This window comes from Delphinapterus leucas, chromosome 2 (genome assembly GCF_059928025.1).
Source record: "Delphinapterus leucas isolate spDelLeu-1000000601 "Yukka" chromosome 2, BTC_Dleu_Yukka2, whole genome shotgun sequence".
NCBI lineage: Eukaryota > Metazoa > Chordata > Mammalia > Artiodactyla > Monodontidae > Delphinapterus > Delphinapterus leucas.
Genome location: NC_143130.1, coordinates 107,516,716 through 107,535,845, shown reverse-complemented (window position 1 = coordinate 107,535,845; position 19,130 = coordinate 107,516,716). Strand labels below are relative to the sequence as shown.

At 38.6% G+C, this 19,130-nt stretch overlaps 1 protein-coding gene across 1 annotated transcript in view; it reads right to left on the bottom strand.

Moving 5' to 3' along the window:
• RNF212B (ring finger protein 212B) overlaps window positions 1-19,130 on the bottom strand; it is a 21,792-nt gene extending 2,662 nt beyond the window's left edge. The window contains exons 1-12 of the mRNA XM_022553453.3: window positions 17,554-19,130; window positions 15,643-15,695; window positions 15,063-15,137; window positions 10,350-10,465; window positions 9,253-9,313; window positions 8,504-8,532; window positions 7,343-7,389; window positions 7,079-7,121; window positions 6,860-6,920; window positions 6,195-6,243; window positions 579-618; window positions 182-282 (exon numbers count right to left, since the gene is read on the bottom strand). Coding sequence (XP_022409161.2) covers window positions 182-282; window positions 579-618; window positions 6,195-6,243; window positions 6,860-6,920; window positions 7,079-7,121; window positions 7,343-7,389; window positions 8,504-8,532; window positions 9,253-9,313; window positions 10,350-10,465; window positions 15,063-15,137; window positions 15,643-15,695; window positions 17,554-17,686 — 808 coding nt within the window. The 5' untranslated portion in view covers window positions 17,687-19,130. The remainder of the gene's footprint in view (window positions 1-181; window positions 283-578; window positions 619-6,194; window positions 6,244-6,859; window positions 6,921-7,078; window positions 7,122-7,342; window positions 7,390-8,503; window positions 8,533-9,252; window positions 9,314-10,349; window positions 10,466-15,062; window positions 15,138-15,642; window positions 15,696-17,553) is intronic.

The following is a 19,130-nucleotide window of genomic DNA, read 5'->3' as shown; positions in this document are numbered from 1 at the left end:
CTTAACTGTGAAGGAAATGGGGTTAACTCTTAAAGAATATTAAGGAGTCAAACTTGAGACAGTGCTTTTTTCAGGGGCTGGGGTGTAAAAATCCCAACTTCTTTGCACCTTGAAAATCTTCATTTTAGTGTATATGTCAATGGTTGAAGCTCCACTCCTTTGGGAATGTTATTTAACTTACCTGAATTATTGGGGGTGAGGACTCCTATTTGACCTGAATCCCCACCACTTAGGGATGGTCTGAAAGAAAAAATCCCCTGTCCGGAGGAGGCAGGTGAAGGTCTAAGGAAGGGAAATAAAAGCATCAGCAGAGAAAAGGAAAGGTTGAAGTAAAAACCATGTGTAAAGGAAGAGCCTATACAGTTAAACCAGAGAGGAAATGAATCCCCTGCTTGCAACTCAGAATACAATTAAGTAATTCAGATGTATATTAGACACAGTACTGTTCAACCTTCTCTTTTCTTTACAAGGTAGATTATAAACTTCAGTGGTATAGGCCAGTGGAGAAGTAACCACAGGGCTGCTGGCAGAATGTCAGTGGGAACAGATCTCAAGTGAAAGGAAGCAGTATTACTTACCTATAAGATAGGCTGTGAGTGGAAGCTGGTGAAGGGGTTTCTGAAAAGCATAAAAATGAGCCTATGAGATAATTCATGAACCAAGAAGAGATCCAGGTATTCTGGGGGCCAGGGCAAAGGAACAGGGGATCAAAGATTTTGTTATATATGTTAGACTTGGGGGCTAATGGCAAGTGAAAAAGCCCACAAGTCTCCTAGCAGTGGATCATAAAGGTGCTTTCCTCGTCCTTTCATGAGTTTATGGGCAAGGATCCATCACTGCCTTGATGCGTTCTAATGTATCTGTGCCTTGGTTTCCCCTCTAAGGTGAAGATTATCAGAAAGGATGGCTAAAGACAAAGGGTCATTAAATTGGCTGGGAGTGACAGCAGTAAAAATGTAGAGTAAGGACCTCCACAGATTCTCTCCATAAAAGGAATGAGAAAACTGGCAAAAATTGTCAGAATCAACTTCTTCAGAATTCTGGAAATTAACAAAGGGCTCTTAGCAATCTGGGGAATGTTTATTCCAGAAAAATAGCTGAATGTGAGTAAGAACAGTGAGCTTTGTGACATTTTAACTTGCCCTATTCCCATTTCTCCCTCTCCAGCTCCGTGGTAGCCTTGAAAATCAACAGTTTGGCAGTCATCATAGGGGATGGAATGGGGTTGGAGCTCTTTCAAAACCTCATTCCCAGAGAATTGTCATACTTGACCTGCCTAGTTGTTCACTGGAAGACTTCACTTGCAAGGCTGCCTTTATTTGACCTGACTTGGAGCCAAACTTACCAGGACTTGGAGCTTAAGAGTTCACCAAGTGTGAAAAGCTTTTTCCCCAGGAGTGTTTGTTGCAAATAATTAGAGGCACTTGTTTAGCCTGCCTGAGGAGGTGAATATCAGTTGGGGCAAACAATAGGCTAACCAAAAAGCATAAAAGGAAAAGCTGCGGAATGACCTGTCCACCGGGATTTTGAAAAGGAACAACAAGTTCTTGGGAATCTAGGCCATGTGCATGCACAGGGCTGTGTGCATGCTCAGTAAAGATTGAAAAGGCTCTAAGCTCTCACCTTGGGACTACCTTGAGGTCATACAAGCAGAAAGTGAAGGCTGAGGCACAGTCGTCAGCTGCATGTTGAAGGTGCACCCCAACGCACAGTCCCTCAGCAAACACTGAGGGATTTATTGGTACTAGGTGTTTAAGGAAAGCTCTGTCCAATCATTAGCTGAACACTAAGCTAACCAAATAGAGACTTCGGTGGCCACACGAGAAAGAATACAGATTTTACAGAATCAGTTTTAGAAAGTCACTAAACAAACAATGACAAACAGCAACAACAACAAACCTTGGGAAGGGAGGAAGTATCTGATTCTTAGAGTTGCCATGCTATATTATTTAGCTGTCCGGTTTTCAACAAAAAATTATGAAGCATGAAAGAAACAAGAAAGTATGATCTATGTAAAGGAAAAAAGCACAAGCAATAGAAACTGTCCTTGAGGAAGCTCAGATACATTGGATTTTAAAGACAAAGACTTTAAACCAGCGGTTCTTTTTTTTTTTTTTGGCCACGTTGACAGGCATGCGGGATCCTAGTTCCCCGAACAGGGATCGAACCCATATCCCCTGCAGTGGAAGCACAGTCTTAACCACTGGACTGCCAAGGAAGTCCCTAAATCAGCTATTTTAAACATGTTCAGTTAGCTAAAGGAAACCATGTCTAAAGCACTAAACAACAGTATGAGAATGGTCTCATCAAATAGAGAACACTAATAAAGAAATATTATATTAAAAAGAAGCAAATATAAGTTCTGGAATTGAAAAGTACAATACCTAAAATGTAAACTTCACTAGAGATATGAGCAGTCAGAAAAAAGAATCAGCAAATTTGAAGATAAATCAATTGAGATTATCCAGTATGAAGAAGAGAAAGAAAAAGGAATGAAGAAAAATGAACAAAGCCTCAAAGACCTTGGTGGAATACCATCAAGCACACCAGCATGTGCAAAATGGGAGTTCCAGAAGGAGAACAGAGAGGACCAAGGGCAGAAAGAATTATCTGAAGAAATAATGGCTGACAACTTCCCAAATTAGATGAAAACATTAATCTATACATCCAAGAAGCTCAACAAATCCCAAAGAGGATAAATCAAAGAGATCCGCACCTAGACTCATCATAAACTGTTGAAAGCTAAAGGCAAAAAAAGAAACTTGAAAGCAGCAAGAGAGAAGCCATTCATCACATGAAAGGGATTCTCAATAAAATTGGCACTGATTTCTCCTCAGAAACCTCAGAATATAGGAGGATAACGTATTCAAAATGCTGAAAGACTGTCAATCAAAAATTTTAAATCCAGCAAAACTATCCTTCAAAAATGAAGGAGAAATTAAGACACTCCCAGATGAGTGTCAAAATTAAGAGAATTCATCACTACCAAACCTGCTTTACAAGAAATACTAAAGAGAGTCCTTCAAGCTTAAGTGATAGGACACCAGACAGTAACTCAAATCTACATGAAGAAATAATAAAGGTCACTGGTAAAGATAACTACATTGATAAACATAAAAGTATAAGTGTATTTTTGTAACTTCCTCCTATCTGATTTAAAAGACAACTGCATAAAACATAATTATAAATTTATGTTGATGAGAACACAATTTTTAAAGATATAATCTATATAATAACAGCACAATGGAATGGAGAGGGGAATGGAAATATATAGGAGAAAAGCTTTTGTACACTGTTGAAATTAAGTTTGGTATAATCTGAACTAAATTGTTATAAATTATGATGTTAATTATGATGTTAGTCCCTAAGAAAATAACAAAAAATATAGTGAAAGAAACAAGAAAGAAAGTAAAATGGTACACTAGAAAATAGCTGTTTAACACAAAAGACAGCAAAAATGGAGGAAGTGAGGAACAAAACATACATAAGACAAATAGAAAACAGGGACTTCCCTGGTGGTCCAGTGGTTAAGAATCCACACTTCCACTGTAGGGGGCACAGGTTCAATCCCTGGTCGGGGAACTAAAATCCCACACGCTGTGTGGTGTGGCAAAAAAAAAAAAAAAAAAAGACACATAGAAAACAAATAGCAAAATGGCAGAAGCAGTCTTTCCTTATTAATAATTACATTAAATGTAAATGTATTAAACTCTCCAATTAAAAGGCAGAAACTGGCCAAATGGTGAAAAAAGATCCAACTATACATCGTCTATGAAAGACTCACTGTAAATTCAAAGACACATATAGGTTTAAAGTAAAAGGATGGAAAAAGATATTCCACACAACAGTAAACAAAAGAGAGCTGGAATGGGTAATATCAGATAAATGCACTTTAAGACAACATTGTTACTAGAGACAAAGGTCAAAATGATAAAAGGGTCAACCCATCAAGAAGATATAACACTTATATATGCACTTAACAACAAAGTCCTAAAATACATGAAGCAAAAACTGACAGAATTGAAGAGAAAAGTAGACAATTCAACAATAATAGAGCTTTCAATACCCCACTTTCAATAATGGATAAAACAGCAAGACAGAAGATCAGCAAGAAAACAGAAGATTTAAATGGCACTATATACCAACTAAATCTAACAGATATCTATAGAACACTCCACCCAACAACAGCAGAATACACATTCTTTTCAAGTGTACAGGGAACTTTCCCCAGGATAGACAATGTTTTAGGCTATAAATTTAAAAGGATCTAAACCATACAAAGTATGTTGTTCAACAACAATGAAATGAAATGAAAATCAATTAACAGGAGGAAATTTGGGAAATTAACAATTATGTGGATAATCAACACTGCTAAGTAACTAATGGGTCAAAGAAAAGAAAATCACAGAAGTTAGAAAATACTTTGAGATGAATGAAAACAAAAACACAACATACTAAAACTTAAAAGGATGCAGTGAAAGCAGTGCTCAGAATGAAATTTATAACTGTAAAAGTCTATATTAAAAAAGCAGATCTCAAGTCAATAATGCTACCGTCCACTTTAAGAAACGAGGAGAACTAAACCCAAAAGCAGACGGAAAGAAAATGATTAGGGCAGAAATAAATGAAATAGAGAATAGAAAAATAATAGAGAAAAATCAAGAAAACTAAAAGTTGGTTCTTTGAAATGATAAACAAAATTGACTAATCCTGTGGGGTGAGGGGCAGGATAAATCTGGAGGCTGGGATTAACACATACATACTACTATATATAAAATAGATAACCCTGGTGGTGCAGTGGTTAAGAATCCGCCTGCCAGTGCAGTGGACAGGGGTTCGAGCCCTGGTCTGGGAAGATCCCACGTGCCGCAGAGCAACTAAGCCCGCACACCACAGCTACTGAGCCTGCGCTCTACAGCCTGCAAGCCACAACTACTGAGCCCACGTGCCACAACTACTGAAGCCTGCGCACCTGGAGCCCGTGCTCCACAACAAGAAAAGCTACCGCAATGAGAGCACCACAACGAAGAGTAGCCCCTGCTCACTACAACCAGAGAAAGCCCACGCGCAGCAACGAAGACCTAGTGCAGCCAAAAATAAATAAATAAATTAATTAATTAAAAAAAAAAACAGATAACCAACAAGGACCTCCTGTATAGCACAGGAAACTATACTCAATATTATATAATAACTTATAAGGGAAAAGAATCTTAAAAAATATATGTATATATAGATTCAGTTATATAAATATACATACATATGTATGTATATGTCTGTATTGGGTTGGCCAAAAAGTTCATTCGGTTTTTTTCTGGAAGATGGTACGGATATATATATATATATCTCAATTGCTGTGCCGTACACCTGAAACTTAGATGATATTGTAAATCAACTATACTTTAATTTAAAAATTTTTTTAAAATAAACTTCCTTTTTAGAACTGTTAAAAAAATGGACTAATCTTTAGCCAGGCTGTCCAAGAAAAAAGAAGAAAGCCCCAAATAACTAAAATCAGAAATAAAAGAGAGTATTACTACTAACCTGACAGAAATAAATTGGCTAGAGCACCTACATTTTTCAAAGGGGTGAATATGAAAGAACTGGAGGGAGGCTATTTGGTGAATTTCAAAAATGGTTATCCAGGAAGAGATCTGTGAATTTCAAAACTGCCTCTTGGGAAAGAAAGGGAAATCCTCTCCAAGTATACTCTATGGACTGACTAATGCCTTGAAAAACAGTAATAACAGTAATAGTTCTAAGGGGAAAGAGACAAGAAATTAAGTAGGTGGAACCAAAATATTTCTTCACTGGAATATTTTTGTGTTTGATACACAGTGAAGAAGCCAGATACCCTTCAGGCTAACATAATTGGCATCTAGTTAATCTTTCTTTTAGATCTAACTTCTACTGCCATCTTGTGGCAATTAAAATCCAGGTCAATTATTTTAAAAGTTACTCTCCAGTCTCCTGACCAGAGGGTTTCAATGACTTTCTAATACTCAAGTTTCAATTTTCCCCTTATCAGTTTGAGAACAGAAATATCATTACTTGAAAAGTTGTATCTGGATACCTGGAACCACCTTCTGGAGAAAAAGTAAAATGGCATTATATTATGCACAGAAAACCAGAAATCTGCTGGTATCTGCTCAGAATGTGTTGGCTTCTGACTCCTTCCCCTACACTGCCCCTCTCACCAGTAAAAGAGTCTCTTGGAGTGCTCCTTCCCTGCAGCGCTCTGGCTCCCTGAGGGACAAATAATAAACATTAATAAATATATCCCGGGGCTTCCCTGGTGGCGCAGTGGTTGAGAGTCCGCCTGCCGATGCAGGGGACACGGGTTCCTGCCCCGGTCTGGGAGGATCCCACATGCCACGGAGCGACTAGGCCCGTGAACCATGACCGCTGAGCCTGCCCGTCTGGAGCCTGTGCTCCGCAACAGGAGAGGCCACAACAGTGAGAGGCCCACGTACCGCCAAAAAAAAAATAATAATAAAATAAATAAATAAATAAATATATCCCGATTCTCTGGCTTCCATATTTCATGCTATGGCTATACACTGAAGCATATGTTTTTCTCCCAGAGTGGGTACGTGACTCCAGGAAGGATCCACACTTTATTCCTTCCAAAATGAACATGATGGACACTGTTAATGCAGTCCACTATTTTCACCCCTATTCATTCCGAGTCATGAATTAGGTCAGCTTCTAACATCAGGTCTGAATTGCTGAAAGAGAGTCCAGGCATGGCATCAGATAATTCATGCCAAAATCAATATAAGTTTAATATTCTTGCTTTAATCTTGGCTTTCATTTAGCATTAGAAGTCTCAATCTGAAAAGATAATGTGAATATTTCTTACCTGTCCCAAGTTACTAAAGCCAGCCCCTCTATAAAGGATAGATTCCACTGAGGAGGACCGACTGTACAAGGCAAAACAAAAAGGAAAAAACAAACCTGGTATTAAACTTTTACACAGACATAAAGTCTCCTCAGTCCCTGTCTCAGCCGTATCTAGGCATTTCTTTCATCTTGATCTTTTGCCAACAGTTCTAATGCTGCTGTGTAGCTTTCTACTCACCTGACCACTTGGCTGCTATGCTGAGAACTGGGTCGTGGAGTAACTGAAAGGGAATAAAATGCAGAATGAAAAGTTGCCATCAATGGTGCGCCCTGCCTTGCCTAGCCTACATGTTGCAAGTGAGTGTCCAGGAGTATGGCCTTTTCATATCATACATAAGATTCGGAAAATCACATTATACTTTCTGAGAGGAAACCATCTTCCATATGGGAAAAGGATATTTACTCATCTCACACAGATATTTGGGCAAAACATGGTCTCTACCTGACTGTGATGGAGAAGTAATGCCCACTGGTCGAGGTGTGGTTGACCTGCAAGGAAAAAAAAAAAAAAAAAAGAAAGGCAGCTCTATTTTCTCTAAGCAGAACTTAGTGCCACCTTAGAGGATCAATCAGGTCATTATTTACAGAAATAACAGCCTTCTCTCTGAGCAGATTGCTTACTAATCATGTATTACAGGTATTAGCCCAAAATACAGAGGCAAGCTTTCCATATGGGACTCCTTGGCTCTCCAATTTCCTAAACAAAATCTTCTCCACTTCTCTATTGCCCATAATAGAAGTTCTGAAGTCCTTCTTTCTTCCTTCCCATAGTGCCTTACCAGGTGCTCTCAACTTTACATATATCTATCCATCTGTCCATCCATTCATACATCTGCCATTCCCTCACTCCCTCCATCCCCTCTTCCATCTACCCACAGACATTTATTTAGTGCTCATAAGTCTTAGATCCTGAACTTACAAAGATAACTAGAATATGGTTCCTATTTTTGAGAGGCTCACAGGCTAGTGGGAGAGACAAAAAGAAAAAGAGCAACATAAGTGTTATAATGGGTATGTCAGAAGTACGGAAGTATGATAGAACACTAGACTTTAGCTTCTGTGAGTCAGGGGCCATGTCTTTTTAATCCACAAATGCAGAGCTGATATTTAAAATATATAATAACTGGTAGGGTACAGACATTTACAATTAGAATAATCGGTGATGTACACCCAACACCTAACACAGTGCTTCACAAACAGTAAGTACTTAATGAATATTTATTGAATAAATGAATAATAGAACATCTAACTCTGCCTAATAAAGTGCTGACAGAGGAAATGACACATGAGTTCAATTTTGAGGGGTGAGTAGGATTTCATAAGGTGACGGTCAAGGGTGAGCATTCATCCAAGATTTTAGTTCAGCACTTTTCAGTGAGGAGCTCTTTTTTGGAGAAGTGAAAAATGAATTCATAAACCATTCCCTCCACCGCAGAGCCCACACAGGAGCTACAGCCAAGTGCCAAGAAAGGATAGAATTCACTTTGCTGTACAGCAGAAACTAACACAACATTGTAAAGCAACTATACTCCAATTTAAAAAAAAAAAAAAGAAAGGATAGAAATTTTCAAAGAGGGATGGTATGGGGCCTGATAAAACTGACCTGCTTCCTTGGTACCAACTTGGAGATTCCTGTAGGTGAAAAAAATGGGAGTGAAGGAAGCTGTAGCTCAATGGTCCCAATCAATGGATCTTACTTGTCAGATAGCTAAGCTGCAATGTCCTCTAGTTGTGGTTACTAAGATGCCCAATAGAAGAAAAAACAGCAACAGTGAGTGTTTCCTCAGAAAATTATTAGCTTTGGGGAGAGAAAATTTTAGTTCCTCTTCACAAAAACACATTGGGAATCCTGTAGACTGATACATGTGGGGAAATATAGAGAGTCTATGGGGAGAGCAAGGAAAATGACAGGATTACAATGTGCTAGAAGAGTTACAAGAGTAAGATCAAAAGGAACATTATATAAACACAAAGGACAATCTTGGGAAGAGACAAATGTCCAGGAAATAGAGTTTGAGGGACAGGAAAGGTCCTGAGGTGCCTTGGGATTCTTGAAGACAAATTTTAAGTTACCACAGATATCTCTTCTATAAGAGAGCTTCCCATGTGTTATGCCATGGACTCACTGATATTCGAGAATAGGTTACCACTGTGCTAGATTTTGTCCTTTCATCCCTCCAAGGTCTTCTGTGGCCTCGTCCATTTACTACAGCGTGCTTGCTGTACAAATATTATCAATTATTACCAGCCATAATGTGAAAAAGGTTAGGAAACACTAATTCTATTCAGTCAGCTAGATAGATGGGCCTAGTAAGAGAGAAAATAATAGTATGGAAAATCTATTTCATTCACCTTTAGGATGGCTAGCAATTTCTTCAGTTCTCCATTCTCTTTCCTTAAGACTGACAGCTCTCTAGGCAAAAGATGGAAAAAGAAACAATCAGCTCCAGCAGGTCAGTGGGATAAAAAACCTGATTTTTATTATCAACATCTAGTTAATGCTTCCGGAGAGATACTTGCCACTATACAAGGTATTTCTGTCAGAGATCTGGTGATTCAGGGGGGCAATGGCAGGGTTTTGGTGGTGAGAAGAATCAGGTGGACAAAATAAACAGTCACTTGGTATGATTTCAGAAGTTTACACAGAACTGCATTTCCTCTCCACACATTTTCCCCTGGCCTGCTGCTGTCTGAAAATTTCCATCAGGGATTCCATCTTTTAGCTTAAGATTTCCAAAAGAACATGGACTTCCCTGGTGGCGCAGTGGTTAAGAATCTGCCTGCCAATGCAGGGGACACGGGTTCAATCCCTGGTCTGGGAAGATCCCACATGCTGTGGAGAAACTAAGCCCGTGCGCCACAACTACTGAACCTGCACTCTAGAACCCATGAGCCACAACTACTGAGCCTGTGTGCCACAACTACTGAGCCCATGCGCCACAGCTACTGAAGCCCGTGCGCTCTAGGGCCCACGTGCTGCAACTACTGAAGCCTGCGCACCTAGAGCCCATGCTCTGCAACAAAAGAAGCCACCGCAATGAGAAGCCCCAACACCACAATGAAGAGTAGCCCCTGCTTGCTGCAACTAGAGAAAGCCTGCGTACAGCAACAAAGACCCAACGCAGCCAAAAAAAACACACCCTCCTAGAGGTAACATTTTAAATCTTCCATCATTATTACTGTGAAAAAGTCATGTCTGATTTCTCTGAAGAAGTAGTTTTCGACAGATGGAAGTAAAAGGGGAAAGCTATAAAGTAGGGAAGGCCCCTTGAGGGAAGAAAGAGGAAAATAAAATGGAGATTGAGAGACCAAAAATTCTGTACCTGACTTAACCAAGACAAACATAAACACACATGGAGCAATTTTTAGGCTTTGGAACCGTAAGGAAATAAGGGCTACAGCTTCTATGAGAAGAAAAAGGCTCTCTGGTGATTTCATTCGTCACTTACTTGTCCTGGTTAGTCAGTGTTTGCTGTGCCTCCTGCGTGGCTGCTTCTAACTTGGTAATTCTATGCTTATAAAAGGCGATGAGGAGATCTGTTTGCTTCTTCTGGAAACTCCACACCTACTAGGGAAAAACAGACTTTTGACATACAACCCCCATAACTCCTTTCCCCTTACTTGTAGCAACAAATAGAAACCCATCAATTCATACTCTATTACTGATCATTTTCTTCTGGAGCATCTGACCTAATTCATGATTCCCCAAAACTAGGGAAAGCCAAAGGTTTTCATTTCCAGAAAAGTGCCTTCCTAATATCTTAATGAGAACATTCTGACATAGAATGACCCTTTAAAAATATAACCATTCATCTTGAGCAAGAAGTGACAACCAAAAAAATGTTTCCAAGCTTAGAACTGGTTCTGACCTTACTTGTTTACTATTAGCTTGGACTCAGCTTCCACATTCCTAGCTCTACAGAGCACTGGTAACCAATTTACTTTCCCTAAGATACTCACACATAGACACTTGTAGGCTGTTTATGTTGCTACAGTAAAGGGCAAAGAGGCACAGAAGGAGATTTACCTATTCCTGAATTTTATTTCTGGCCATGGGTAAATAATTTTATCTTTTGCTTTAATTTACCATTTGATATACTGATGTGCCTATCATGGGATTACTGAATCAGATCAAAAGTTAATATGTGGAAAGTATTTTAGCTTTGTCAGGTTCTACTTTTGAATACACAGCAGTATTCAGGTCTCATTTGTTTCCTCCCTACTCACACCGTAAACCTTTTATCTTAGGTCCTTCCTAGATCTGGTACTTTTGTCATAAACTTTTTGTTCTCATTTAATTTGCAAGTTGCTTTTGCCACCTTACTAAAGAATTCTACTTCCGAATTTATATAGTCTCTACAGTCTTTCCTTTCTACTCAAAAGCAAACTAAACTAATTCTACACAGATAAGAATTCACTGTAATCTATTTTTTTAAATTTGTTCTTGTTTTCAATAAAAGTAAAACATATTCATTTTAGAAAATTTGAACAATGCAGAAGCAGAAAAAAGGCACTCAATCCTGGGAGTTATCTAAAATGGCAAAGGGTTGGCGAGCAATAGATACTACGGATAGATAAAATATATAGCCAAGAGACCTACTAACCTACGTGCCAAAACTACTTTGGTGCTCAAAGAGATGTGAGCAAAAAAGAATCCTAAAAATGCTTCCTTATCAAAAGCAAGGGGGCTTCCCTGGTGGTCCAGTGGTTAAGACTCCACGCTTCCACTGCAGGGGGCACAGGTTCGATCCCTAGTCGGGGAACTAAGATCCTACAAGCCACGTGGCACAGCCAGGGAGTTAAGTTTTGGGTTGCACAGTTTGTGATCAAAGCCTCTCACACTGGGGCTTAAGGTTCCTCGACCTGCTCAGTAGTGATAAAGAACTCAACTACACTGTTTCAGAAGTCTTAAAAACTGACAGATAAACTTTTTCTTTTCGGGTAAAATAATCTTCAACTAAATAAAACCTTTCTTCAAAGGCACCATTGATTATCTCAGCTGTTCAGTCTTTAAATTCAAGTGAGGGATGGGAAACTGATCTGATCTATTTATGAGATCAGGTCTTGACCTGATTTTATTCAAACGATTTATATGGTAGTTATTTAAGTATGTTAGCAAAACATATGACTTCCAAGTCAGCCAACTAATGATCAGGGCCAGCTGCCTGTATTTGTAAGTAAAGTTTTACTGGAATACAGTCATACCCATTTGTTTACAGATTGCCTGTGGCTGTTGTTCTGTGCTACAACAGCAGAGTTGAGTAGCTGCAACAGAGGTTGCATAGCCTGCAAAACCTAAAATATTTACTAACCTTTCAAGAAAAAGTTTGTCAGTCCCAACACTAAATTTATGAAAGTCTTTCTTGGGCTTCCCTGGTGACACAGTGGTTAAAAATCAGCCTGTCAATGCAGGGGACACAGGTTCGAGCCCTGGTTGGGGAAGATCCCCCATGCCGCGGAGCAACTAAGTCTGTGTGCCACAACTACTGAGCCTGCGCTCTACAGCCCGAGAGCCACAACTACTGAAGCCCACGTGCCTAGAGCTCGTGTTCCACAACAAGAGAAGCCACTGCAATGAGAAGCCCGCACACCACAACCAAGAGTAGCCCCTGTTCACCACAACTAGAGAAAGCCCGCGTGCAGCAACGAAGACCCAATGCAGCCCAAAATAAATAAATAAATTCATTTTTTAAAAAAGTCTTTCTCTGTATTTTCATTTATCTTTTTTTTTTTTTGGCCGCACCGTATGGCATGTGGGATCTTCGTTCCCCAAGCAGGGATCAAACCCATGCCCCCTGTACTGGGAGCGCACAGTCTTAACCACTGGCCCACAAGGGAAGTCCCTCTGTATTTTCATTTGCGCCTTTTGCTCTGAATTTGTCTTTCTTTGTGAACCTATATCTTTCCCTCTCTTTCTCTCAACCTCTTCTCTCTCTTTATTTCCTACTCTATTTGATGCTCCATGTTGTCTGTTCTTCCTATTTGTATTTACTTAATGGACATTTATGTTACTTCTTCTTAATTTTAAAGTGGATGGGCCCACAAAATGGGAGAAAATGTTTGCAAATCACATATGTGGTGAAGGACTTGTACCTAGAATATATAAAAAACTCTTACAACTAATAATAAAAAGGCAATCTGACTTTAAAATGGGCAAAGGATCTGAATAGATATTACTTTAAAGATGACAAACAGCCAATAAGCACATGAGAAGATGCTCAACATCATTAATCATCAGAGAAATGAAAATCAAAACCACACCGAGATAGCACTTCACACCACTAGGATGATTATTATAAAAAAAGACAGATAAAACAGGTATGGGTGAGGATATGGAGAAATCAAAACCCTCATACACTGCTGGTAAAAATGTAAAATGTGCAAGCACTTGGGAAAACAGTCTGGCAGTTCCAAAAGTTAAACATAGAGTTACCATTTGATCCAGTGATCTAATTCCTATGTATATATCCAAGAGAAATGAATATATGTCCACATAAAAACTTGTATACAAATATTCACAGCAGCATTATTCATAATAGCCAAAAAGTGGAAATAACCTAAATGTCCCTCAATGGATGAATGAATACGTGAAACGTATATCCAGCTATATAATGGATTATTATTTGGTCATAAAAAGCAATAAAGTACTAATGAAGTTCTAATACATTCTACAACATGGATAAACCTTGAACACATTATGCTAAGGGAAAGCAGTGCAGGATTCAGACAATAAATAAATTATATAATGTTAGAGATAAGACCTATGATGAAAAATAAAGCAGGGTAAGAAGTAGACTTGGGGCTGCTATTTGAGATATGAGAGTCAGTAAAGGTCTGACTGAGGAAGAAAAATATGAGCAGAAGCCTGAATGAGACAATCTAGACAGTACTTGGATCAGTTATTCAACTTCACAGATTGGGAAAACACATTTTCAGACATTGCTGACTTCACCAAACGGGCACTTCACTACAGTGATGATTAACTGACCCTTTTCATGTATTTTATCTTGATTACTTGACCATGTGTATTTGGTCCCATGATTAGGCAGGGTAGAATTCAGACTACATATAATTTCTCTCCTGATCATTAACTAACCCCTGGTTTAGTTATTAACCAAAGCTCTGCTCTTTCTCTTGTTCATGTGACCTTGTTTACATTTCTCCTTGAGTCTCAGCTGGATTTTATCTCCCCATAATGTTAAATAGTATCTCAGATATGATGGTTCACCCAAGCAGCTAAAAGCAGGATGCAGTGAAAGCCTTAATTTCCCTTCCTCTATCTCCAGAGTCAGGATTGAGGGGGAGACACCAAAGAAAAATTAAACCTACTGTCTTCAGCCAAACATGACAAAGGACCATCTTCACGTTTAATAAAAAAATATTCTTGTAAGAACGAGAAGAGTAGAGAAGAAAAATAGTGATAAAATCTCAAGAAATGTGCCCAGATAGCAATCCCATGAGGCTATGAAATGATCTTGGTGGAGAACTGGAGAGTGGAAGGGAAAAACCAAAGTTTTTAGAATTTGGGAACTTTCTCAAATGGTTGTCCTGTCTCCTCTTCACTTCCTTCCACAATTCTATTGCTCCTGACCAAGTCAATGGCATGACAACATATCACGCATCAGGAAAAGAAAAATATCTTCCAGAATTCAGGGAACCTATTATAAATACTAACTGAAGAATTAAATATATATGTGTTGCTAAGAGAGGTTATTGAAAAATAAGAGTGGAGAACAAGAAATCCGTTTTTGAACTTAGGTCTATAAGCAAAAGCTTGAAAGTTTGGCTACTAAATCCATTGTTTGCAGGGTCAGGTCTGTATATTCAAAGCAATTTTTAGAAGATTCATTAAATGTGTGAAGAAAGAAGACAAAGCTCTCTAGAACCTTTTTTATCCTCAAAAATTACTAAATAGAACTAGGACCCACAAGGCAAGATGTCAGCTACATAGAAGTTTTTACAGCCTATCACAGATTCTGGGTGAGTAAAAAGTTAACTGTTGAGATATTTATCATCAGGGAAGAAAGCAAACAGGGCAGCCAATTTCTCCCCATTGTATACAAATATACGAATGCAGTTTAAAGAGAACCTCTGGAAAAGAAATAAGATGCATTTATAACTTGCCTGGAAAATCAGATTTTCTTCACTTTTATTTCTCATACCTGAGAGATGTGACTAAAATACTGCAAAGCTGTCTCCATAGGGCTTTTGAAGTACATCTTCTCCTGAGGTTTCAGCTATGAAGAGAGTAAGACACATCCACAATGGAATGAAATAAAATACAGGCAAATATGGTTAAAGACATAGCACCCTTTCTAAAGCACCAGGTATTATTTCACTGTGCTAAAAGGGCGATCACTATTGCGCTAGGAAATGTAGACTACATATCCTAATCCTTCTTACCTCATGCTTCTGTGACAGTAGTCACAAATCCACAAATAATTCTTTTATCTCTAGTTTACCTCCTTTTTTTTTCAATTGCTATCTACACGTTTTGTTTGTTCCTTTTTTTAAAAAAAAAATTGCAGTTTTTTTTTTTTGGCCATGCCACGTGGCTTGCAGGATCTTAGTTCCCTGACCAGGGATTGAACCCAGGCCCCCACGGTGAAAGCCCCAAGTCCTAACCACTGGACCACCAGGGAATTCCCCCAAAATTTCAGTTCTTAGCCACTGTATTCTTTGTATAGTTCCTACACACCAGGAATGAGATAAGATTGTTTGTGACGGGGAGGAAAAACTTACATTATCAGAAAGAGCCAGATACTTGCAGGCAGTTCCACAAACAGCACATTTTTCTAGTGGGGAAAGGGGGAAAAAATGTTTGGTTCTCATGGGCATGAGGTAAGATTTTCCTAAAGTACATGATAACAGTCAAGTAGGCTAGCTAATGAAAAGAGGGTTCTTACTGAATTCAAAATGTCATTGTGCTATAAAAGGACATCGACTTGAGCTCCATTCTCGAAATCAGTGTTTCCAAACTTGTATGTTGATGAGAAGTAAGGCTTTCACACTGTACCTCTACCCATCTTCCTTTTTATAAATTCCCAGTTTTCTTCTGCAGGTGAGGGACAGTAGCCTCCCAGCAGGAGTACAGGAGTGTACATTTACTAGAGTCTGGGAAGAGTACCAAAGATCTCAAATTTAAGTTATTATTTTTTATTCTATCTACATGACAGTAGGCACACATTAGGCACCATAAGAAACTCTCCAATTATTCCTGCCTTGTTCTCACCTTGCTAATATTCCTGGATATTGTTTTGAAGCTCTCCTACTCTCATTCTCTAATTAACCCAATCTGAAAGATGTGGAAATTAAAATTCCTCATCTTCCTGTGAAGTTAAAATTTTAGTAGTGGTGCTGGTTATTGATTAAGATAAATGCCATGTCCGGAGAAAACATCACATGACCTATGCTTCACCGTGACAAACTGCTCCAAAGTGAGCTGCTGTTACCATAGTAATAGCTTTGTTACATTAGCAGATAACTTTAAAGGGTCATGAGATTCACATAGAGGAAAAGCTTCTCCAGAGGCTACCTAACCTGACTCTTCTTTCCTTGGGGATGAAGTTTTTCCCCATCTTCCTTCCATATTATTACCAGAGTGAGCTAGCAAGTGCAAATCATTCTTCTATTTAAGAAAAAGACAAGACAAAGAAACTTCCACAGCTCTCCATCACCTGCAGGATAAAGTTCAGGTTCTTTAGCCTGGTATATAGAGCCTTCCATCATATGGCCACTACCTACCACTCTAGCCTCATCTCTCACCATTTCTTACTTTATCCTTTTATGCTCTACCAATCCCAACCACATGTACTTCCCTGTACTAAGTTTAATGATGTTGTATTCCTTTACACATGCTGTTCTCTTAAACCAGAATGATCTTCCCTGCCTAATTCACTTGGCAGACTCCAGTTTATTACTCAAAACTCTATTGAAACAACACTTCTTCTATGAAATTTTCCCTGATCAAAACATCTTAAGTCCCTCTTCTGGACCTACTACCCAGAATACATACCTACAGAATATAATACGTACCTTGTAAGTATTTTAGCATTAAGAAAAAAAAAGACACACCTTAAATTTGTCTCTTCTAAGACTTAACAGCTGCAAGAACTTGGTCAAATCGCCTATTTGAACCAGCTCCTCATTTGTAAAATGAGTCTACTAATAATTACCTCCTGGGATTGTGGTGAGGATACATAAAACTGGTACACATGAAAATACTTTTTAAACCACAAAGGTATCACCCACCACTATCACCATCGTCAACATTTCTAATTAAATTGATTTCACAGATTATACTACTTCCCATTAGAAATGGCTCTTGTTATCAAACACTTTCCCAATTTCTATTCATTATTTTTATTTTTTCTCTTTCCTCTAATCAGTCTGATAACCTTGTGGCTTTCCCTGCCACAGGCTTCAGAACACTGACAAGCACCTTTTGATGTTCAAGTAATAGATAGTCCATTTGCTAAATCATTCCTTTTAATGGATTCCTCCAATTTTCATAATCAACAGTTTCCTATTATACCCACACCACCTTCGGCCTACTAAGTGATTTTTATTCCAAGTTACACAGAGAAATGGTTAATCATTATTTCTAGGTTAAAAACATTTTTGCCTGAATCTGAAAACAGTTAAATCACTCACCCAGAGTCAAACACTTTTTACAGAAAATATGGCCACAGCTGGTGACAAAGAAATGGGCCCCATCTTTTCGGAAACACAGGTTGCAGTGAAACCAATCCATTCTGCAGCAGAGAAAGAGAATAACCTGGGGCATAACATAATTATAGCTGTTCCAAAATCTACTTAACAATGTTTACTTAGTTTCTGCTAACTTATTGGGATGTGGGCATATTACTGTGGGTATTCCAATTGGATGTGAGGAAGTACATATACCTCTGAAGTAAAAAAAGCAGACTGCAGACTATGCTATGCCATTTTCTAAAGAGAAAAATTATACATATTTAGAAGAGTAATAGGACAATGATGACTTTTTTTTGAATGGTGAGATCATGTGTATGTGTGTGTGTGTGTGTGTGTGTGTGTGTGTGTGTTGCCTTTACACTTTTTTTGTTTTCTAAATTTTCTGGATTAATTCAGGCACTAATTTGTAATTAGAAAAAACAATCCTAAAAAAAAATCTATTTCTTTCCTAATAGTTTCCTGTGATACAGCAAGATGGAGCAAGGAGAAGGTAGTGGACCAAATATACAAGATCACATATTAGCCACTTGGGACACATTTTATCTAATGGAAACATTATTTATGCATGATGTCTCAGCTTTTCACATTTCCTTCTACTCCATAGAAACTCAGAATCATAGATCTGGAAGCGATCTTGAAAATCATTTAACATTTTTTCCAATCCCATCATTTTTCAAAAGATGTATCTGATATTCACTGAAATGTAAGGTTTTAAATGAAGAAACTGACATAAAAAATACAGAGCTGAGGGCTTCCCTGGTGGCGCAGTGGTTGAGAGTCCGCCTGCCCATGCAGGGGACACGGGTTCGTGCCCCGGTCCGGGAAGATCCCACATGCCGCGGAGCGACTGGGCCCGTGAGCCATGGCCGCTGAGCCTGCGCGTCCGGAGCCTGTGCTCCGCAACGGGAGAGGCCACAACAGTGAGAGGCCCGTGTACCGCAAAAAAAAAAAGAAAAAATACAGAGCTGATACATAGAGCTGTAATTAGTTCACACATTTAATAGATTTACGCTTAATTTCATGAATATACTACAAGAATGTAATATATATTAGTTTAATTTCATTTAAAATTAAATGGTAAAATTTTTCCCCACTGAAGTCTTTTTTTTTTTTTAAGTCTTTTCTTTAAAAAAGTTTTAAAGTAGTTTATGGAGACATTTGCTCAAAGAATATTGGCTGGTTTGTGCCACACTGTAATATTTTTGTCACATAAGGGCAAGATTCACGATAAAAACTTACTGAATAAACGTTTCAATGCAAAGGCATTACACAGAGGCACGAGCTTCAGATACCTATTTGTTGCTCACAGATACACTAACTTCTACCAGAAAGTGAGTCTAAAGAACTACTGAAAAGGTCACAGTAATATATGCCCTGGTTTGTTTAGGGGAAGCAAGAACGATTTTAATCAAATGTGTTGACCAAATGAACCCTTTAGAAGAAGGGCCGTTAACAGGATTTGTGAGGGCAAGACTCGTCTGATTTCTAGGGGTGATGGAGATTAAGCAGTCTCAGAT